Source organism: Meles meles, chromosome 18 (genome assembly GCF_922984935.1).
Source record: "Meles meles chromosome 18, mMelMel3.1 paternal haplotype, whole genome shotgun sequence".
Taxonomy (NCBI): domain Eukaryota; kingdom Metazoa; phylum Chordata; class Mammalia; order Carnivora; family Mustelidae; genus Meles; species Meles meles.
Window position 1 is genome coordinate 23,373,987 of NC_060083.1, and position 24,374 is coordinate 23,398,360.

Here is a 24,374-nt window from a genome sequence, read left to right on the forward strand (position 1 = left end):
TCCTTTCTTCCTTCTTTTTTTGAATAGTTTGAGAAGAATAGATATTGACTCTTCTTTAAATGTTTGGTAGAATTCCCCTGTGAAGCTATCTAGCCCTGGCCTTTTTTGGGTTTTGGGAGATTTTTTGATTATTGATTCAGTTTCTTTGCTGGTTATCAATCTGTTCAAATTTTCTATTTTTCCCTATTTCAGTTCTGGTAGTGTATATATTTCTAAGAATTTATCCATTTTTTCTAGATTGTCCAGTTTGTTGGCATATAGTTTTTCATAATAATCTCTTATGATTCTTTGTATTTCTGTGGTGTTAGCTGTTAGTTCTCCTCTCTCATTTGTGACTTTATTTATTTGGGTCCTTTCTCTTTTTGGCAAGTCTGGCTCGGGGTTTATCAATTTTATTAATTTTTCAAAGAGCCAGCTCCTGGTTTCATTGATCTATTCTATTGTTTTATTCCGTTTTGGTATCATCTATTTCTGCTCTCATCTGTATTATTTTCCTTCTTCTGCTGGATTTAAGCTTCACTTGTTCTTTTACTAGCTTCTTTAAATGTAAGGTTAGGTTATTTGGGATTTTTCTTACTTCCTGAGGTAGGTCTGATACAGCCACTCTGAAAAACAGTATGGAGTTTCCTCAAAAAGATAAAAATAGAACTGGCCTACCATCCAGCAATTGCACTAATAGGTATTTACCCAAAGAATACAAAAATACTAATTCAAAGTGATACATGCACCCCGATGTCTATAGCACCATTATCAACAATAACCAAATTATGGAAAGAGCCCAGTGTCCATCAATTGATGAATGGATACAGAATATGTGATACATATATATGTATATATATATATATATATATATATATATATATATATGAGAGAGATTGATTTACTATTAGGTATCACTTAGACATAAAAAAGAATGAAATCTTGCCACTTGCAATAACATGGATGGAGCTAGAGAGTATAATGCTGAGTGAAATAAGTCAGTCAGAGAAAGACAAATACCATATGATTTCAGTCATATGTGGAATTTAAGAAACAAAACAAATGAACATGGGGGGAAAAGAGACAAACCAAGAAACAGACTCTTTTTAAAAATTTTTTAATTTAAATTTTAGTTAACATATAGTGCAATATTGATTTCTGGAGTAGAACTCAGTGATTGTACAACACCCAGGCACCCCCCGACTCTTAATTGTAGAAAACAAACTAATGTTACCAGAGGGAAGGTAGTTGGGGGGATGAGTTAAATAGGTAAAGGGGATTAAGGAGGATACTTGTTTTAATAAGCAGCAGATGTTCTATATAGGTGTTGAATTCTTAATTCTATGCCTGAAAATAATATTACACTGTATGTTAGCTAACTGGAATTGAATTAAATCTTTTTTTTTAAAAAAAGAAGAAGTACAGGAGCACCTGGGTGACTCAGTCAATTAAATGTCTCTTGATTTCGGTTCAGGTCATGATCTCAAGGTTGTGAAACTGAGGCCCACGTTGAGCTCTGCACCAAGTGTAGAGCCTGCTTGAGATTCTCAATCTCTCTCTCTCTCTCTCTCTCCCTCCCCAAAAAGAAAAAGAAGACGTACAGAAATTTGGGATTCAAAGTACAGTCGGGAGTTTCTCCTGGAAGTACTCATTTAAGGGGTCCTACGCAATGAAGGGAACATCCATTATGATGGCCTTATAAGAAATGAAACACTTTCTTAGGACACTTTCTTATAACTGCCTTAAATATAGACAAATGACACCACGTAAGACTACAATTCAGAAAAAAACACATTTTTTTTTTTTTGAAAGAGAGAAAATGCAGCAGAGGGAGAGAGAGAATCTTAAGCAGGCTCCCCACCCATTGTGGAGCTCTGCACAAAGCTTGATCTCATGACCCTGAAATCATGACCCGAGCCAAAATCAAGAATCGGCTGCTTAACAGACTGAGCCACCCAGGACCCACAAAAAAAAACAATTCTTAAAGGAGCCGACATATTGCAGTCTAGGCTCTCAGATCCTTGCCAACTTGGTTTAAGTAAGGAATATATTTTATACAATCTGAAATGTCTGTGCATCCTTCAGGCAATCCTCCCTGAATATTGCTCCAACAGCATGGATGGATCTAGAGGGTTTAATGCTCAGTGAATTAAGCCAGTCAGAGAAAGACAAGTACCATATGGTCTCACTCATATGTGGGATTTAAGAAACAAAACAAATGAACAAAGAAAGAAAGAAGGAGAGAGAAACCAAAAAGAAAGAAAGAAGGAGAGAGAAACCAAAAAACAGACTCTTAGCTATAGAGAACAAACTAATGGTTACAAGAGAGGAAGGGGGTGAGGGGGATGGGAGGATATAGGTAGAGGAGATTAAGAATCACTTATGATGAGCACTGAGTAATGTACAGAATTGTTGAATTATTCTGTTGTACACCTGAAACTAATAGAACACTATACGTTAACCATACTGAAATTACAAAAAAAAAAAAAATAATAATAAGGCTGACAATGACAAGTATTGGCAAAGATATGGAACAATGTATCTTTTACATATGTTACATACGTAACATACGTAACACTGTAAGAAGAATTCTCACGTGCTGCTGATAGGAATGGAATAACCACTTTGGAAAACATTTTGGCAGTTTCTTAATAAGTTAAACATATACTTACCATATGACCCAGCAACCAGCAATTCCACTTCTAGGTATTTACCAAGAAGAAATGAAATAAAATTGGAAAAATTGGAAATATATTTGTATTCAAATCCTTATACGCAAATGCTCTTAGTAGTTCAATTCACAACAACTCTGAACTAGAAACAACCCAAGGGTCCCTCAACTTAGGGATAAACACACTGTAGTATATCCATACAATGGAATATTACTCAGCAATAAAAAGAAATGAGCTGTTAGGTAAGCCTGGTGGTGGGCATTAAGAAGGGTATGTATTGCATGGAGCACTGGGTGTGGTGCAAAAACAATGAATCTTGGAACACCGAAAAATAAAATAAAATAAAATTTAAAAAAATAAAAATAAAGAAATGAGTTACCAATACACACAATAACATTGATGAGTTTCAAAAATATTATAATAAATGAAAGAAGGAAGACATAAAAGAATACATGGTACATTATTTCATTTATATGAAAATCCAGAAAAAGGAAAACAAATCTATAGGAATAGAAAGCAGAATGATAGTTTTCTGGAGCCATGAGTAGTGGGGACTAATTACAAAGCAGCACAAGGAAACTTCTTGGTTTAATGAAAAAATCCATATCTTCATTGTGGTAGTGGTTACATGGGTGTATACATTGTCACAACTCATTGAACTTTACACTTAAAATTGGCTCATTTTATTGGATGTCAGTTATACTTAATTGAGGTCAATTTAAGTTAACATGCGTCTTGAAAAAACAGAGAGACCCTGAGACTTAGAATATTTACATTTGGATGGAAGCTAAGACTTGAGCTACAAATCTCTCTAAGCCTCCCTTGGCAACAGAAGCAACCCCTCTCCTATTTGAGAATATTAGGTTTTCTTCACTTAGAGTCTCTATAATAACTTCACTAAAGGCGATTAGCTTACAGAGGTATGTCTATTTTCCTTAAGGCCCACCTGTAACAACATTCATTGCCTTTAGACCCAAAATTGGAGTCAGATCTCAGCATGTCCCATCAGGGCAAGTCAAATCTGGACTGAGAAGTTACTGTTGGTACTCCAAGAGAATAGCAAGTTTTTTGCTCATTTATAACAACAAAAACCTGGAGGATGTGTGTGGAGATTGATTACAAAACTTTTAGACTAAGAAGGATGGATGTAAGTTTGGATTGGATCAAACTTGTCAATACTGTTATACTTAGACGATTTACTTAGCTGTAATATTTTTAGTATCTGAGAATGGTTTTAACAGTTCCCATGGTAGGTAAACTGAAACCTTGACCCAAATAAGGCCTATATTCAATGAGATTGAGATGCCAGAATCTTCTTGGCATGCTATAGAGGAAGAAATCCAAAGGTTTATAAGGTTGCTGAAGTTGATTTCTCTTATGCAACCTTCCTATTATGCACCTTTACCATATCCTCCCAGAGGGTCCAGATGGCACTTTCTTGAGAAATACGTCAATGAAGGGAAAATTAGTGTCTTTGGTAGCTGTCCTCTGTAGGCTGAAGATGATGGTAGTAGATACTGCCATTAAAATTATGGGATTCTTTTGGGATTCCAGAGTGATAGAAGATATGGTATTTAATTGCCAGAAACAAGGTCTACTGGTCAAAATCAGTGCTCATCAATACCACAGATAAATGGTATTTTGGTTTGCTGCCCAACGTCAAAGCCCATATTATAATAGGCTCATTTTGTCTAGGACTCACACCACAGTTATTTACCTACTTACTGAATATATAATTAGAATTACCACAATGAACAGCAAGAATTAAAGTGACTATCTGAAAATTTTGATCCATATGAATTTTCTGTGGTGATCATGATTTCCTTTGAGGTCAAATAGATAGGATATCTACTAAATTGTTGCTAGAGTTATTTATAGAAAGCTCTAACTACGGGTCCAGAAACAGTTGAGACACCTCAATGGAGAATCTTAGCTTCTTATCCAGTTTCCAGACTTAAGCTAATTTACACACCTAGAATTCTTTGATGTAGAATAAGAGGCTGGCTCTCTTGAAGAAGAATCCTATAAGACTGCCTGAAGCAAATACAGTAGGCCTTACTCCAAGTGCTCCTCAAAAGACCTGCAGCCATTTACTAGAGTGAAATATATTGGAAGGAGGGAGATATCCCAGACTTTCTGAGATTACCAGACACTGACTCCAAGTTAATACTAATCCCTAGAATTTCAAAATGCCCCAGTGGACCACTGGTTAAAAGTAGAGTTTATAGATATCAAGTGATAAATAGTATTTTGGTCCCCCAATTAATCTGTGACCTTAGCTATGTTCATTTCTGGTTCCTGAATGTATAATTGGAATAGACATAGTCAGCAACTAACAGCATCCTTACAAATTGGGGGCTGAAGGCTATCATGGTAGGAACAACCAAATAGAAACTCCTGAACTTTCTCTGTCTGCCAGAATGGAAAATATAACTACATACATACATACATATATACATAAATGCATACATGAATACATAGATAAATAAAACAAAAACAGAACAATTCCACAGAAATTAGATATAAAAATACATGGATGATGTGAAGGATTCAGAAAAAGTACCCGATCACATTCTTGTCTGATTCTGCTCTTTTGCCTATGCAGAAAGTGGAGCTTAAAAAAACGTTTGTAGGTTACTATGACTCCATTTGCAGTTGTTACCATGCGGAATCTTTATTGAACCACATTGACACAGCCCCCTCATTCACAAATACTGGATTGTCAAATACTATTTTCTCCAGAGCACTTTACAAGGACAGACAGAAGTCTGACTTCACCTGTCAGCACTATACTTTTATGCCTCACCATAGCACTAAGGCAGCCCTCTTTCTTTCTATTATAATCTACTATGCAGACGTCCCACAGAACATCAGATCTACTACCTTGATGATTTCCATCATGGTGATTGGACCTGCTGAGCATGAAGCTTTAGATGCCTTGGTACAACCCATATGTGTCCAAAGGAAAAAGATAAAAGCCATGTAATATCAGGGCTTGCCATCTTGGTAAAAGTTGTAGCAGTCTAGTAGTCTGAAGCATAACAGAATATCTCAAAATACGAGGGAAATGTGCCACGTGTCACGAAGAGGCACAATGCTTATTGGACCGTATTGGACCTATTTTAGGAACAACTTTACTCTCATGTGCTGCTCTTACACACTAATTGAGCTGTCAGTTGCAAGAGTTAAGTCCCAGAGCAAGAAAAGTCTTTGTAGACTTTGTAGGCTGCAATAACTCTTCTTTGCCTTGTACCTTATTACCTAGACGATCCGACGGTATTTGAAGAGTATGGGGCAAATTAAAATGTTATGGCAAGTTGCAGTAGAAGAATTACAGGGTAGACTCCTTGACTTTCAGAACAAAATCATGCCCTCTACTAATGTTGACTATTCTCCTTTGAGAAACAGCTCCTGTGTGTGATTATACTGTGACAAAAACCATTTGCTTATTTTTTGTATAATTTTCTGAATGTATGTTGTATTTTTTCAAAAGATTTCCTTTTTAAAACCTCTATGGAAATGAAGGTCCAAATACAGCAAAAAAGATTATAAGAACAAGTTGGGAAGGATTTCCCTCTTTTTTTTTTTTTCAGTGGTTTATTTATTTAGAGAGAAAAATAAGCAGAGGAAGAGGGAGAAAATCCACTGAGCATGGAGCCAGTCATGGGACTTAATCCCATGACCCTGAGATCATGACCTGAGCCGAAATCAAGACTTAGATGCTTAACCAACTGAGCCACCCAGGTCCTCCAATTTCCCTCTTTTTTTTTTTTTCCCCTCTTTTTTTTAGAAATAAAGTTATACTAACAGTATTTGGCCTGGCATCAGATTTATGAGTATGTGAGGATTTAGTGCATAGCACAGGTAGCAAATAATTCAGTGATAAGAGACTAATCAATAAATGCTAAGTTGGGACAATTGGGAAAAAATTAAAATTAGGTTAGAGCCCTCAATAATGTGCAAAAATATGTCCTATCTAATCAAAGACCTGAATGTGGAAAACAAAATTGTAAAAGTTTTAGAACACATATATAGAGCATGACTTTTGACCTTGGTATAGGTAATATTTCTTAAAGAATACCTCTAATAAGCATAAACCATTCAAGAAATAATCGATATATTTGGCTACCTCAAAATTAAAAACATTGATCTGGTTAAACTCACCAAAAGTGAAATGAAAAAAGAAGAGATTAAACTTGGAAAGAGTATTTGCTATATAGATAACAGAATGATCATTATCAAAACTTTACAAATTGGAGCGCCTCGGTGGCTCAATTGGTTACGTGACTGCCTTTGTCATGATCCTGGAGTCCTGGGATGGAGTCCCGCATCAGGCTCCCTGCTGGGCAGGGAGTCTGCTTCTCCCACTGACCTCTCTCCTCTCATGCTCTCTCTCTCTCAAAAGCATTTACAAATTGGTAAGAAATAGACAACTCTTCACAACAGAAGAAAGGAAAAGGATATAAAAAGCCTTCCATAGATGAGGAAACATAAAAACACAGTAAACATATGAAAATATATTTAATCTCACTAATTATCAGGGAAATGCAAGTTAAAATAACTAGATACTCTTTTTAACCTATCATATTGGAAGAATCATGAACTGTAATAATATCAAGTATTGGCATGATATGGAGAAATGATATTCTCATTCAGTAATGGTGAGAAGTATAGGTATTTTGTGGAACAATTTGGCAATAACTACTAAAGCTGAAAATGTTCATAGTAAAGAAGCCTGGGTGGCTCAGTTGGTTGGGCATCTGCCTTCGGCTCAGGTCATGATCCTGGAGTCCTGGGACTGAGTCCCGCATCAGACTTCCTGCTCAGCTGGGACCCTGCTTCTCCCTCTGCCTGCTGCTCGCTCTGCTTGTGCTCTCCCTCTCTCTCTCTATCTCTGACAAATAAATGATATCCTATATTCCAGCTAACTGAACATGATAAAAATGAACACTTTTAATTACTTACTGACAGAAATGTTCATACATATATGCAAGGAATGTGTATAAGTATATCCACTGCAGCATTATTTTGGTATCTAAGCACTGGAAAAAATGCCCATCAATAAAGGGACTTTAAAAAAATTTACAGTGTTTTTTATGGACACTGGGGAGGGTATGTACTATGGTGAGTGCTGTGAAGTATGTAAACCTGGCGATTCACAGACCTGTACCCCTGGGGCTAATAATACATTATATGTTTATAAAAAATTTAAAAATTTTTAAAAATTACAGTGTTTTGAGGGTACCTGGGTGGCTCAGTTGGTGAAGCAGACAACTCTTGATTTCCACTCAGGTCATGATCTCAGGGTCCTAGGACAATGCTGCATACTGGGCAGGGAGTCTGTGTGAGGATTCTCTCCCTCTCCCTTTGCTCCTCCCCCTCAAATAAACAAATCTAAAAAAATTTTTTTTAATTACAGAACAAGCAGCTAAAAAGGAATAAAATATATCTCTTCACATATATGAGTTGATCTCAATGTTGAGTAAACAAAAGGAACTTTAAGAAGTACATATGTTCTATGATATCAATTATATGTTTTTAAAGTACATACCCAAAATACTAACAATCATCATTTCTGGGTGTTGGGAACACAAGTGTTAGTTTTATCATTTTCTCGATTTTTCTGTAGTTAAAATGTTTCTCAGAAATGATGCAAAAAAGAACAAGTGAGGAGTGTTAAGTGCCATACTCAGGTCTAATTGGATAAGAACTGAGCATTATACATTGGCTTTAGCAATTAAGTCAGTAACTATTGTTAAGCATCTATTAAGTGAAGGACATTTACACATGTCACAGGATGGGGGAGTAGAGAATAAGCCTAAAGGCAAGACATAGCTTTCCTGATTTTTGACTCTGCAGCTTTTATTTACATAACGATGGTACCAGTGGCAATGATAAAAGCTTCACTAAACTGTATTCATTTACATAAAAATCTTAAATCTCCTGAATCAACTAACTGCTAACTTTCTGCTTAGGTAGGGTTTTTGGATCGGCAGAGGACATTGGTCTTGCTGGAAACATTCTATGACCAAAGTTCAAAAACGCTTAGAAGTTTGCTGCGAAACCCAAGACAATGTAAGTGCCATTCAGAAGGAGTATGCTCAAGCCAGAATGACATAGTATACTCATCTGATAAAAGTCATTGCATTCCCATGGAATCCCTTCACAGGACATCTCCCTTAGATCATGACAGCTAATCTAACTGTTCATTTCCCGCAAGATTCACTCTTCATCACAACTAGATGTATTTTTCACTATAGTCCAGTACTAAAAGTGGTCAAGTTAGAACTCAATTTTAAGTTCATTCAAATGAAGAGGTGCTCGAGTGGCAATCTGAATGTTTTGGAAATTAAGTTGGTAATGGTAATTCCAGTTTTAATGTCCAACTCAGAATTCTAAAATTTCTGAGAAAAATGTTTCCTTCTCCCAAGAATTTTTACACAGTAAAAAAATTACACAGTAAAGAATCTTTTTTTACATTACTACCAAAACAAGTAGGATTATGGGTTTTGTTTTTATTTTTATTTATTTTTTCTTTTGAGAGGGAGGAAGGGGGGAGGGGCAGAGAAGAAAGGGAGAGAAAATCTTAAGCAGGCTCCATATCCAGCACAGAGTCTGATGTGACACTTGATCTCAAAACTCTGAGATCATGACCTGAGCCAAAATCAAGAGCCAGATGTTTAAACAACTGAGCCACCAGGTGCCCCATTTTTATGTTTTGAAGAGAAAGTCTTTGAATGGATGGTTTTTCCCAAAAATGTCAATATTTTAGTTCTGTGTGAAAACAGTTGGATACTTAAAAGTCTGGGGGTGATATAGAGTAGTCCTGGACACCAGAATTGTTTTGTTTTTGTCATTGTTTTATTGTTTGAGTGGATTCTGGTGAATGCCATCCAGTCTTTCCCTAGAATTCTGAAACAGGTGTTCACATAAGTTGGGAAGAAAAGAATCGAGGAATAAAGAAGAAAGAAAGGGAGAGAATAAGGAAGGGGGAGAAAATGAATATCAGGAGAGCATAGCCCAGTGAGTGACAGAGAGTTGCTTTTATTTTGATACTGTAGATACTGAAAAAAGTATTTGAGGTGGAAGACATGTGTCCTCTTCCTCATCCCTATACTAGGCTTATTGTTGGAGGACCAAAAGTCGTAGTTAAATTCTACTGTTTTGGCAGTCTAAGCAACTCTCCAAGTAGAAAAGGAAGAATCATGCTTATTACCAAAGCCACACCTTTTAGGAAGGGATAATTTCTAACTTACAGTAGTGAGTATCTTTTATGTTCCCTAGAATATCTTTTTGCTTTTATTGTGTTGTAGGGAAAGGTAACTGTTATTTATTTAAAGCAATAGGCCCATGTTACAATTACGGTGATCAACACTGTTTTGCATTAATTTACTAGTTCTGATTCTTCATTCTAACATCAATTATTTAAAGAAAAAATTTTTTCTGCATTAGGGCCATTCATTGAATTTGAAGAGATAGACTTGTCTGAGTTCTGGGGAGACATGGATAATCAGAAACATATTTATGAAGACTTTGACAAAGTTCTCTTAGAGATGAATGCATTACTTTCTGAAAAACATGCCAGCAAAACCCAAAGAAAATCGTTCGAAACTCCAGAAGATCAACAGAAACATGATGAACACAGTGAGTCAGTACTGCCAGGAGAGCAGAGAAGGATGACTGCAGAACAAGAACCAAGCAGAATTTCAACTGAAGGACAAGAACAAGACAGAGAGTCAAGTAGAGAAAAAAACCTGTACGGAAAACCAGTAACAGAACAAGAAACCCATACGGGGTCAACTCCAGAACAAGGATCAAGTAGAGAGTTCATAATAGAACAAAGACCACATGGTGACTCAGTAATAGAAGAAGGGCCACCAGAAAGAGTGTCAGAACAAGGAGTCAACATGGAATCAGCTACAGAACGAGGACTCCACAGAGAATCAGTATCAGCACAAGGGCAAGAGGAAGGGTCAACCTCAGAACCAGGATCACACAGAGAGTCAGTAGCAGAGCAAGGATCACATAAAGGGTCAACTGCAGAACAAGAACCACCCAGAGAGAGAATTCCAGAAAAACAACAGGGTTCAGCTTTACAATCAGAAAGAGGGAGTACCTTCAGAGAAAGTAGTATATCTAGGGAGACTACTTCCTATAAGCACACTAAAATCTCCCCACAGAAAGAGAGGACTCAGGAGAAAATATATGAAGGACTGTTTGTGAATCCTGAACTGCACGAGGAAGTCCCGACATCAAGAAGAAAATATCGTCTGTCAGGTAGTAACTCAGTTCACCTATGCCATCAGCTCCATGTTTTGTGGAGTGATTGTTAAAAGTCTTTTTAGAAAATACTCATTCCAGTTAGGATCTTTTCTGGCATACCAGATCATTCTCTGCAACATGTGTCTAGGCCTTGAACAATCAATTAAATGCAAACCAGAGTGTTTCTATTGTCAATTTACCTAGAATTCCTTTTGCACAGGAAGCCCATTCATAAGGAAGCCATCTGGTGATGTTACATATAAAAAATTTCACTAGACTCCCGAAAAGGTAGTAGATGCCCTTTCAGTTTTGGTTTTTGTTTGTTTGTTTGTTTTTAAGACTTTATTTATTTATTTGAGAGAGAGACAGAGAGAAGGCAGGAAGAGGAACAGAGAGACAGGGACAAGCAAACTCTACTGAGCACAGAGCCTGATGCAGGGCCCAATCCCAGGACCCTGAGATCATGACTTGAGCCAAAAACAAGAATCAGTCTCAACTGACTCAGCCACCCGGGGGCCCCAGAAGTCCTTTCATTTTAAATATGGTGTCTCATCTTAGAGCCGCTTTTTTTTTTTTTTAAGATTTTATTTATTTATTTGACAGAGAGAGGTCACAAGTAGGCAGAGAGGCAGGCAAAGAGAGAGGGGGAAGCAGGCTCCCTGCTGATCAAAGAACCTGATGCGGGGCTCAATTCCAGGACCCTGAGATCATGACCTAGGCTGAAGGCAGAGGCTTAACCCACTGAGCCACCCAGGCACCCCTAGAAGCTGCTTTTTAAAATGTCTTTAACTTCGGGGCGCCTGGGTGGCTCAGTGGGTTAAGCCGCTGCCTTCGGCTCAGGTCATGATCTCAGGGTCCTGGGATCGAGTCCCACATCGGGCTGTCTGCTTGGCAGGGAGCCTGCTTCCCTCTCTCTTTCTCTCTGCCTGCCTCTCTGCCTACTTGTGATCTCTCTCTCACACTGTCAAATAAATAAATAAAATCTTTAAAAAAAAAAGTCTTTAACTTCAACTATAAAATGGATCTCGCATTTTTCAGTTATATAAGATGTATGTTCTAGAAGAGTTTCTGAAAGTTATATTTAAGACAGAAAACTCCTGCATTTCAAATATTTATTCTGCAGAAGACATTTCCTTTGAATGGCCTATGCCAGTGTATACCTTTTTGCTGAAAAATTCCAACTTCTTAGAGAGCCAGTCTCAATACCACTTAAGACCTCAGTTAAGTAAGCATAAACGTCTTTAATTTAGTTTAACTTAATTGGGGGGGGGGTGCCTATAGCAACTTTATTTTATCAGAGAAACCAGGCTGTAAGAAATCCACCAGGTCACCAAGTAATTTCCCTGGTGAGAGGAACCAGAGACAACCTTCCTGCCTATGGCCCCTGCTGTTGTGAGATTCACACGGAGGGTGGATGGTGGCGAGCGGTCCTTTCTTTCAACCACAGTACTTAACTCTCAACCACGGAACGTGTTTCGCAGAAAAGAACGTGTAGTGAAATAGGGTAGAGGCGTGTGTGGCGGGTATCTGAAACTCTGTGGCTCAAAACCAAACTCCTGCTCATCCTCTAGCCTCAGCTGTTCCGAAAGAGTTTACCCGTACAGGAAAGACATAGCCCCCAAACCCTGTCAATCGTGCCATTGAAACATTCCAGAAGCTTTATCTGCTCTTTAAGTTTAAAGTCCCACAGTCCCAAACAAAATCCTTATTCAAAACTCCTCTAAGTCATGAGTAACCTATGTTCTAGATTCTACATTATCAGTAACTAATTGGAAACATCTCGTTTTTCAGCATTATGTTTGGTTCTCCATAAAATAGGGCTATTAGGGGCGCCTGGGTGGCTCCGTGGATTAAAGCCTCTGCCTTCCGCTCATGATCCCAGGGTCAAGGGAACCAGCCCCACATCGGGCTCTCTGCTCAGCGCGAGCCTGCTTCCCCCCTCACTCCGCCTGCCTCTCTGCCTACTTGTGATCTCTCTCTGTGAAATAAATAAATAAAATCTTTTTAAAAAATAGGGCTATTAATTTTTGGCTCTCCTTACGTACTAGGGATGCAGTTAGAAAAATTGTGACGTTCTAGTCAATCAGATATTATTAGTAAGGACTTGATTTTGTTAAGTGTAACAGTGATCCAAAATGACAGTGTCTAGGGATGCCTGGGTGGGTCAGATGGTTAAGCCTCTGCCTTTGGCTCAGGTCATGATCTCCAGGTCCTGGGATCGAGTCCCACGCCAGGCTCCCAGCTCAGTGGGGAGTCTGCTTCTCCCTCTCCCTGGGCCTCTATCCCCACTCATGAGCTCTCTCTCATCTCTCTCTCTCTCTCTAGTGAATAAATAAAATCTTTAAAACAAGCAGACAAACAAAATGACAGTGTCTAAAAAAAAAAACCAAAACAAAATAGAAATGTCTAAACAACATAGGAGTTTCTTTCCTTCTGATATAAAAGTTAAAACTAATATGATAGCTCAGTTCCCTGAAATCAGCAGAGGCTAAAGTTCTATCTTGTGGGGGCTCCTGGGCGGCTCATTGGGTTAAGCCTCTGCTTCAGCTCGGGTCATGATCTTGGGGTCCTGGGATCGAGCCCCACATCGGGCTCTCTGCTCAGCAGGGATCCTGCTTCCCCCTCTCTCTCTGCCTGCCTTTCTGCCTACTTGTGATCTCGGTCTGTCAAATAAATAAATAAAATCTTAAAAAAAAAAAAAGTTCTACCTTGTGTCTCCTCTAACCACATAGTCCTGGATGGTTCACTACCGCAACCAGATTCGAAGCAGAAGGTAAGGAGAAGGGGCGCCTGGGTGGCTCAGTGGGTTAAAGCCTCTGCTTTCGGCTCAAGTCATGATCCCAGGGTCCTGGGATCGAGCCCCGCATTGGGCTCTCTGCTCTGCAGGGAACCTGCTTCCTCCTCTCTGTCTCTCTGCCTACTTGTGATCTTTGTCAAATAAATAAATAAAATCTTAAAAAAAAAAAAAAGAAGGTAAGGAGAAGGGGCACCTGGGTGGCTCAGTCAAGTTAAGCGTCTACCTTCGGCTCAGGTCATGATCTCATGGTCCTGGGATCGAGCCCTGCATCAGGCTCCCTGCTCGGTGGAGAACCTGCTTCTCCCTCTTCCTCTGCCTGTTGCTCTGCCTACTTGTGCGCTCTCTCTCTCTCTCTCTGTCAAATAAATAAAATCTTAAAAAAAAAAAAAAAAGAAGGTAAGGAGGAAGGAGAAGAGATAGGCATTACATCACTAGCCCACAGATCACATTGGTCAGAATTTAGGCATTTGGTGACATCTAGCTGTGACAGAGTTTAGGAAATGTAGCCCTCGTGCTGAGTGGTCATATTTGGGTACAACAAAGAGCTTTCATCGTAGAGCTGCTCTCAACAAGTAAAGTTATTAAGTGATATCTTTGTGGTTGAATGTGACGTAACATAGATGGGAAATAACCTGATAGAATGTTTTTGGTGTTCTGTATGCAAGGCATATTTCTCATTCATTAATTTAGGACTGTATCATAGAATATATAATATCCAATTTATAGCCATTTTCTTTTTTTTCTTTCAAGTTTTATTTAAATTCCAGTTCATTATAGCCACTTTCTTTTGCACCTTTTAGAAACTACAAAAAAGGAAAATCAGAAAGATCCATCCTGTCATAAATCCCAAGAAATAGAAGGAAAGTCATGGTCAGGTGACTCCTCATTTAATCCCCCTTTCATTTATACTCTAGAACGAAGACATTATGAAAGTGAAATTAAATTGTCTATGTTGTGGAATGTATATTTTGTAGGTGAACTTTCGTCTTGCAACTGGAAGATGAATAATATCAAATGTGAAGATGAGGAACAGGCAAACTTACTCCTCAGTGACTCCAGGTTCACAGGTACGGGTTAGCAATCAAACTAGGAAAACTAGACGGCAGTCCAACTGATGAATTTAATTTACTGTGGTGCCCCATGATAAACACTGAACTTAGACAAGACAGAAGGGCAGGCGATCTTTGCATTATTTTGTCCCTGAGCTGATGGATCTAAACATACACAAGATGAATGTTTTTGGTGGTCGTGTACCTGTAGGCATGTACTTTTCTGCTTTAAAATGTGTGCACTAGGATACAATTTGTTTTTACCATCACATGGCCCTATAACTGTTTTGAAGCTATGATCCAGGTACACAAAGGGAATCAGGTCTCGGCTATTAGAACTCAATAGAAATCGTTCCAGCGATTCCTCTCCCTGGTAGTTTCATAACTCAGTATGTGAGACTGATTTGAATCTGTCTCATTTTTGAAGACTTATTATAAAGAAAGATCGACTTAACAGAAAGAGCAAAGAGTAGCTTTTAGCTCTGAGATAAACCATGTATTTAACAGTGATTGTTCCAGCAAGATCTCATATTTTACTGCACTGTTCTTTTATCATTTTACCTTTCATCAACAAGTAGTAGAACTAATTATATTAGGATCATTTTCTTCCTGTCTGCAAATTTTTTCTCATTTAAGCCTGGGTCAAATAACAAACTTTCTATCCTCAAAATATTTTGGTAAAAATGCACGGCATTGGTCAAGCTCCTGGGGCCTGCTAGTTCATGTTCTTCTCTTGGTCTTACTTCTTTATTTCAGTTTTGCTTTACCATTTTAAAAAACTGCATGTGTGATTATTTTTAGATCAAGTCAGATCTCAAATGGAAGGCATGAGGGTATGAATGATTGAATCAGTGAATAAATCAAACATAAGTCTCTGGGCTGATATTTTATGAAATATGCTTTGTATTATAAGATTGAGCTTCAAGATAAATATATTAGTCAATACTCTTTGGGGGAGAGGTTGCAGTAGTATCTATAGATTTATTGAACTGTCAAATCCAGACCATAGCCGGCTTCAGGCGCAAATGAATACAAGGGCTCAATAATAGCAATGAGACACTGTCTCTGCCTCTCAGCCCTGTTCCTCTCTGTGTAACTTTCAGTTTCAGGTCATTTTCTCCATGTTGTGGTAGAGATGTCCATAAGGGTGTTGCTAAGCCTATATCCTATGTTCAGGAATCAGAATACTAAAAGAGTTATTGGTCCCCAGTAGTACCCCCAAAAGTTCTGGGGCTCATTCTCCTTACATATAGGGGATTACATTGCTGTCCTATGGAAATCACTGGCCAGACCTATATCACATGGTCTTGTAGCAAAGGTGGAGGATGCTCAGTGCCACCTGATTCATCTAATCTATAAGGAACTTATCAAACTCAATACCCACCCCCCGCAAATAACCCTTTTAAGAAATGGGCAGAAGACATGAATAGACATTTCTCCAAAGAAGACATAGAGATGGCTAACAGAGACAGGAAAAGATGTTCAACATCACTCCTCATCAGGGAAATACAAATCAAAACTACAGTGAAATACCACCACACACCTGTCAGAATGGCTACAATTAACAACACAGGAAATACCAGGTGTTGGTGAGGATACAGGGAAAGGGGAACCGTCTTACACTGTTGGTGGGAATGCAAACTGGTACAGCCACTGTGGAGAATAGTATAGAGGCTCCTCAAAGAGTTAAAAATAGAACTACCCTACCATCTGGCAACTGCACTACTGGGTATTTACTCGAAGATTTCAAAAATACTAATTCAAAGGGATACATGCACCTCAATGTTTATAGCAGCATTAACAACAATAGCCAAATTTTGGGACCAGCCCAAATGTGCATCGACTGATGAATGGATAAGGAAAATGTAGTGTAGAGGTGTAGGGTGTCTGGGTGTAGTGTAGGGGTGCCTGGGTGTCTCAGTCGGTTAAGTGTCCTGAGATAGAACCCCTTATCTCGTCCCCTGCTCAGCGGGGAGTCTGCCTGTCTCTCTGCCTCTCCCACTGCCCCTCCCCCAACTTGAGTTCCTGCTCCCTCTCAAATAAATAAGATCTCTTTTAAAAAAAAAGGAAAAGAGGGGGCATCTGGGTGGCTCAGTGGGTTAAAGCCACTGCTTTTGGCTCAGGTCATGATCCCAGGGTCCTGGGATCAAGCCCTACATCGGGCTCTCTGCTCAATGGGGAGCCTGCTTCCCCGCCTCTCTCTCTGCCTGCCTCTCTCTGCCTACTTGTGATCTCTGTCTGTCAAATAAATAAATAGAATCTTTAAAAAAAAGAAAAGAGGTTGTTTTATATATATATATATATACACACACACATAATTGCATATAATATATATTACATATAATATATAAAATTACATATAATATTCATTACATATAATATATTACATTATATATATAAAACAAAGATATATAAAATATATATAACGTAATATTACTCCATCATAAAAAAGGATGAAATCCTGTCCTTTGCAACAAAGTGAATGGAGCTAGTATATACGATGCTAAGTGAAATAAGTTAGAGACAGACTAATATTTGATTTCACTCATATGTGGAATTCAAGAACAAAATGAACAAAGGAGAACAAATGAGAAAGAGAGAGAGGAACAGACTCTCAATTATAGAGAACAAACTGATGGTTACCAGAGCAGAGATGGGGGTGGTTAACAGGTGATGGGGGTTAAAGAGGGCACTTGTGATGAGCACAGGGTGATGTATGGAAGTACTGAATCACTGTATTGTACACCTGAAACTATTATCACACTGTTTCTTAACTAACTGGAATTTAAATAGAAACTTAAAACATAAAAAAAAAAGAAACTACCGTAAAGAATAAGATGACAAATTAGATCTCATCAAATAAAACTTTTGTTTATTAAAACATGTCATTAAAGAAGTATGTATATAAACCACAGATATGGAAAAAATACTTGGACTATTTGTAAAATTTATATCTGACAAAGGACTGGTATCCAGAAAATATTAAGATCTTCAACAACTCAAAAATAAAAATGTGAACAACACAGTATAAATTAGTAGAACATGTTGATAGATGCTTCGCAAATAAAACACATAAGAATGAGCAATGAACACATGAAGAAGTGTGCAATGTCATTCGGCATTACGGAAAACAGACTAACATTATGATGAGAAACCACCACTGACCCGAATGGCTAAAATGAAAAAGACTGACAACACCGACTCTTGGCAAGATTGTGAAGAAACTGGAAGTTTTCAGGATTGTTGGTGGGAGTTTAAAATGTAACAGTTACTTCAGAAAATATCTGTGTGTTTATTGTAAAACCAAACACATATTTACCCATGATCCAGAATTTCCAACCCCAGTTATTTATCCGGTAGAGTTAAAAGCATGTTTACAATGACAACAGCAAAACATATGAAGAATATGTAAACCAGGTATATTCATAATAGCCTGAACTTTCGGGAAACACTCCAGGTATCTCTCAGTAAGAGAATAAATAAAAAATTGTGATATATTTACAAATGGAATATTACTCAGCAATAAAAATGAACTATTGATACACGTGAAATGAAAATAAAAATATAAGCTGACAGTGGGGAAAAGATGTTTTCCTCATGAAGGGAGCATGGGTTTCTGACAGGAAAAGAGTAGCAGATTTTATTACAATAAGTATTTGTGTATTTCCTCTAAGCTTTAAGAAACTGTCCACTTTACTGTTTGTTGTATGTTTCCTGCTTTATAGACCTACACTCAATTATCAGAAATATTCAGTCTTACAAGGACATAAAAGGTAGAAGTGCTTTCAATGGAGTTTCCTTAAATCTGCTCCAGTTTGTGCAACTTCTGGAGACATTTGTTGGTGAAGATACCCCCTTGAGTGTCAGTGAGACCCTCACATCCTTTTTTAAGAGAGGCTATGTTGAAACAGAAGAAGAGAAAATAAGTGGCTTAGAACAGGTGAGTAATATTATTTATCCATAAAACAGGTGGGGTCATATTATTAGTAAAGCTCTCAACCTCAGTTGCTCCTAATGTGGTCCTTTAAAAATTTATAACCAAGAGGTCCTTGGTAGCTCAGCTAGTTGAGCATCTGACTCTTGATTTCAACTCAGGGCTTGATCTCAGGGTCGTGCATTCAAGCCCTGCATTGTGCTCCACAAGGGGCGTGAAGTCTACTTAAAAAAGAAATAAAGTTTGTTAAAAAAAAAGTTTATTATCAAGCTAATTGCTTTATTTCAATGAGCATAGCCATTAAGTATTTAATTTTATGGTCAAATGTTCCGAGATCACACTGCAGAGAATTCATTCCCCTAATAATAACATGATCGCTGGTGACAGGAGATCTTTTATTGCACAGTTTTCGTTTTCCTCCTCTGAAGCTTGAAGAGCAGATTCTGAGGAGCAGATATGTGTATGTGCAAAAAATGCATTTGTATGCAGACTGCTGTGTGAATTCATTTACTAATGCATATACCTAGGTGTACAATTATGATTTGTACATGTATTTTTTATTCATGTGAATCCAGGTGATACATATTTCCTAAGAACTTACTACATAGTTGAGAGATAGATAGGTACATACACATTAGTTGATACAAACAACTTATGTGCCCTCTTTTTTTTTTTTTCTTAAAGATTTTATTTATTTATTTGACAGAGAGAAATCACAAGTAGGCAGAGAGGCTGGCAGAGAGAGAGGGGGGGAAGCAGGCTCCCTGCCGAGCAGAGAGCCAGATGCGGGGCTTGATCCCGGACCCTGAGATCATGACCTGAGCCGAAGGCAGAGGTTTAACCTACTGAGCCACCCAGGCACCCCCAACTTATGTGCCCTCTTATAAAATATGTAGCTTACATTCACCAGGCATATTCACTCATCTCAGCAGCCTTATGAGACTTCTCAACCTAATTCTAGAGTTCATATCCCTTTTGCCTCCTCAGTTGCAATTCCCCCATTTAACCAAGTGCTGTATATTCACTTTCTTTTAGCAATTAAATCTATCTGGATAACAATTTAGTTACTATCTGACTGATATAATTAATTTAGTAAAAAATCTGAAAGGTAAATAAAATCAATGTCAAGTTAGATCAATGTTAAATTATAAATTATAAAAATAATTTTTGAATATAGTCATTTTTCATTGTTTGAACACTGCCTTCACCCTGCATATCCCACCAGGAAGCCAGGTAGAGCATGCCGTCTGTTTATCATATTCCTGAACGACCAGCAAGGGAGTGGAGAGGAATGAATCAAAGTTTCTTAAGGAGCGTAGCCCCTTTCCTAAGTTAATGTGTTTTAGTCCAATGCAGAGAATGCCTGTTTTTTATTGTGTTTTGTGTTTTTGTTCTAGGAATGAAACAGAAAAACGGTATTTAGAGGATTCAAATTAAATGCTTTACGTTTGCCTTTGGCTCAGGTTATGATTTCAGGCTCCTAGGATTGAGCCCTGCTCGATCAGGGATCAGGATCCCTGTTGGGTGGGAGAGTCTGATCTTCCTCTCCCTCTGCCCCTCCTTCTGCTCCTGCGCTCTCTCTTTCTCTCTCTCTCTCCCCACTCCTCACGTTCTCTCCTCTCTCAAATAAATAAAATCTTCTAAAAAAATTAAATGCTTCAATTTCCCATTACTATCATGCTTAGTCCCAGCTTTTTTTTTTTTTTGTCCTTTTTTTTTTATTTTTTTTTCCCTTTTAGTCCCAGCTTTTTTTATAAAGCTGTTTTTAGAAATATTGCTGCACTTTTGAGGGAATAACCATAGGATAGCGGCTTGCACAATGGATAGTGTGTCCTGTGCTTTGTTATCCTGTTTCTTTTTTTTTTTTAATTAACATACAATATATTATTTGCCCCAGGAGTACAGGTCTGTGAATCATCAGGCTTACACATTTCGCAGCACTCATCACAGCACATACCCTCCCCAATGTCCATAACCCAGGCACCCTATCCCTAGCACCCCACCCCCCAGCAACCCTGTTTGTTCTGTGAGATTAAGAGTCTCTTATGGTTTGTCTCCCACCCTATCCCAAAAAATAAATAAATAATATTTATTTGACAGAGAGAAATCACAACTAGGCAGAGAGGCAGGCAGAGAGAGAGGAGGAAGCAGGCTCCCCGCGGAGCAGAGAGCCCGATGCGGGGCTCGATTCCAGGACCCTGGGATATCATGACCTGAGCCGAAGGCAGAGGCCTTAACCCACTGAGCCACCCAGGCGCCCCTTCTCCCTATCCCATCTTGTTTCATTTTTCTTCCCCTATCTCCCATGACCCCCCACCCTGCCTCTCAAATTCCTCATATCAGAGAAATCATATGATAATTGTCTTTCTCTGACTGATTTCGCCCAGTATAATACCTTCTAGTTCCACCCATGTCATTGCAAATGGCAAGATTTAGGGTTTTTGATGGTTGCATAGTTTTCCATTGTATATATATATACCACATCTTCTTTATCCATTCATCTGTTGATAGACATCTAGGTTCTTTCCATAGTTTGGCTATTGTGGACATTGCTGTTATCCTGTTTCTATTCTAGGCTAGACAAAATGCTTCCAGAGCCCGACGGGAACTTCTCCTAGAAGCTGTGTTTCAGAAGTGGGACAATGATGGCTCAGGCTTCCTGGATCTGAAGGAAGTTGATGAAGTCTTGTACACATACAAGGAGGGTATGGAAAAAGAATCTATGAAGAAAGGTAAAAAGATAAGGATTTTCTTATTAAAGCTGTGGCAACAACTTGGCTTCAAATTTTCCAGTACTATGACATATACAGTTAAAACTCTGGCTCTGAAACCACAAGACAACACTTCACACCTATTAGTATGGCTATCCTTTTTTTTCAGCTTTATTGAGATATAATTAACATAGAACATTGTGTAAGTTTAAGGCGCACAGTGTATTGACTTGATGCATTTATATACTGCAAAGTGATTACCGCAGTGGCATTAACACCCGTCACATCATGATTACCATTTCTTTTCTGTACTGAGAACGTTTAAGTTCTACTCTCTTAGCAGCTTTTAAGTATATAATACAGTATATTCACCATGCTGTATATTAGATCCACAGACCGTATTCATCTTTTAAATAAAAGTTTATGCCCTTTGGGACACCTGCCTGGCTCAGTCAGTTAAGCATCCAGCTCTTTATTTTCACTCAGGTCATGATCTCCGTGTCAGAGGAATATGCTCCAGGTTGGGCACTGCGCAGTGTGGAGTCTGCTTGAGATCTTTCCCTCTCCCTTTGCCTCTCCCCCTGCTTGCATGCATGCTCTCTCAAATAAATTTTTTAAAAACCTTTTTAAAAAAGATGTTTATACCCTTTGACCAGCATTCTCCCATCTCTCCCACCTCCAACCCCTAAGTACCACCATTTTATACTCCAAGTTTGGCTTTTTTAGATTCAACATGTTAATGATATCATATAGTATTTGTCTTTCTCTCTCTGATTTCACTCAGCGTAATGGCTTCAAGATCCATCCATGGCAGCACTCCATCTTTTTCATGATGGAATGATATTCCTGTGTGTGTATAGGAATCACATTTTCTTTATCCATTCATTCATTGATGGACACTTAGGTTTTTTCATATCTTGACTATCATGAATAATTCTGCTATGAACATGGTGGTACAGATATCTCTTCGAGATAGTGATTTCATTTCTTTCCATTTAGATACACAGAAGTGGAATTGCTAGATAATATGGCAATTCTGTTTTTAATGTTTTGAGGAACCTCCATAATGTTTTTCCTAGTGGTTATGCCAATTTACATTCCCACCAACAGTGCACAAGTGTTCCCTTTTCTCCACATCCTTGCCAACACTTATTATCTCTTGTGTTTTTGACACTAGCCATTCTGACAGGTATGAGATGATATTTCATTGTGGTTTTGATTTGCATTTCTCTAATTGTTAGTGATGTTGAGTATCTTTTCATGCACCTTTTTGGTCATCTGCATGCCTTTGGAAATACATCTATTCAGTTTCTTTGCCCATTTTTTAATGTCTTTTTTTTTCTGTGTAGTTGTATGACTTCCTTTTATATTTTGATTAATCCCTTATCAGATATATGATTTGCAAGTATTTCCTTCTATTCTGCAGGTTTCCTTTTCATTTTGTTGTTTGACCCTTTTGTTGTGCAGAAACATTTTAGCTTCAGGTATTCCCACTTAATTTACTTTAGCTTTTGTTGCTTATGTTGTATGGTTATAATTTTATTGGAGGGGGAGATGAACCATGAGAGACTGTGGTCTCTAAAAAACAATCCAAGGGTTTTGGAGGGGTAAGGGGTGGGAGGTTGGGTGAGCCTGGTGGTGGGTATTATGGAGGGCATGTATTGCATGGAGCACTGGGTGTAGTGCATAAACAGTGAATTCTGGAACACTGAAAAGAAATTTTAAAAATAAGTAAAAATTTTTAAAAATAGAAAAATAATAAATGTTGTCAAGGATGTAAAGAAGGTAGAACCTTCATGCATTACTAAGGGAAGTATAGAAAACATCAGAGCTGTCAGGAGTGGAATGTGTCATAGGATGCTTTTCCCAAGACCTTAATTCTACATTTTTAGATCCCCTCTGTGTACCTAGCTACCCTTACTCTTGGGGTTTAAAAAAAATTCCAAAATTTCCTCACTTCTGCATATTTTCTCTTCTTATTGTATCTCTTTGCCTGTACAAGGTCTGTTTCACCTCTCAAGTGGGGCTGGTTTGTAAGTTTCTCCTGAATTTAACAATTTAACCATTTAATTATCCTTAATGACTTCTTTCTTAATGACTTTTCTTTCCCTATACTACATTTTTGCCTTCTGATCAATACTTCCCAATCAAAAGTTACTAAAATTCTTATTCCTGTATAAGAAGTTTCCTCATTTATTTGATTAGATTCCAGTACAAACCATTTTGCTTCCACTGGGTTTAAAGATTTATCTGGTGACTTTTACATACCAGATTTCCAATTCTTAAAGTATGCAGTGAGTGACAGAAGACAATGATTAGAGTTAGTTAAGTTCTTCAACCCTTTCCAAGTTGTTGTAGTCACTGACCTTCAAGTGTACCTAACTTCATCAATTGTCATGTGTTCTTCATTCACTATGTCTTCTCCAAACTTTACACGATACTACACTACTTGTCTTAGACTACATCCAAAGAATGAAGCTTCAAAGGGCACAGTGAGGTGGTTTCCACTTAAAAGGTGGGCAAATTTCATAGTACAGAACCATGTTCTATAGAGGAAAGAACACTACACAACGGTCAAGAGAGCTGGGTTCCAATACTGGATCTTTCACTTAATGGTCACATGGCCAGCGCTTTCTGGGTGGCTCAGTTGTCTAAGCATCTGCCTTTGGCTCAGATCATGATCATAGGGTCCTTAGATGGAGCCCCACATCAGGCTCCCTGCTCAGCAGGGAGTAGGCCTTTCCCTCTTCCTCTGCCTCAAATAAATAAGTTAAACAAAAGAAAATTTTAATGGTCGCATGACCAAAAGCAAGTTACTGAACCTCAACAGATCCAGGTGTCCTCATTTGTAAAAGGAAGGAGTTAGAAATGATGATTTCTAGAATTTAAGAAACCTGAGGATGATATTATAACGAAATTCCAATATGTATGACTGAAGTACAGCAATAAAGGTAGGTAGAAAGCATAAAA

At 38.2% G+C, this 24,374-nt stretch overlaps 1 protein-coding gene across 1 annotated transcript in view; it reads left to right on the top strand.

The window, feature by feature from the left end:
* The window catches only part of EFCAB5 (EF-hand calcium binding domain 5), a 130,546-nt gene that overhangs the window by 68,364 nt on the left and 37,808 nt on the right, over window positions 1–24,374 (top strand). The window contains exons 10-15 of the mRNA XM_045986242.1: window positions 8,627–8,726; window positions 10,104–10,928; window positions 14,511–14,585; window positions 14,685–14,777; window positions 18,485–18,699; window positions 21,269–21,425. Of these exons, the coding sequence (XP_045842198.1) occupies window positions 8,627–8,726; window positions 10,104–10,928; window positions 14,511–14,585; window positions 14,685–14,777; window positions 18,485–18,699; window positions 21,269–21,425 (1,465 nt within the window). The remainder of the gene's footprint in view (window positions 1–8,626; window positions 8,727–10,103; window positions 10,929–14,510; window positions 14,586–14,684; window positions 14,778–18,484; window positions 18,700–21,268; window positions 21,426–24,374) is intronic.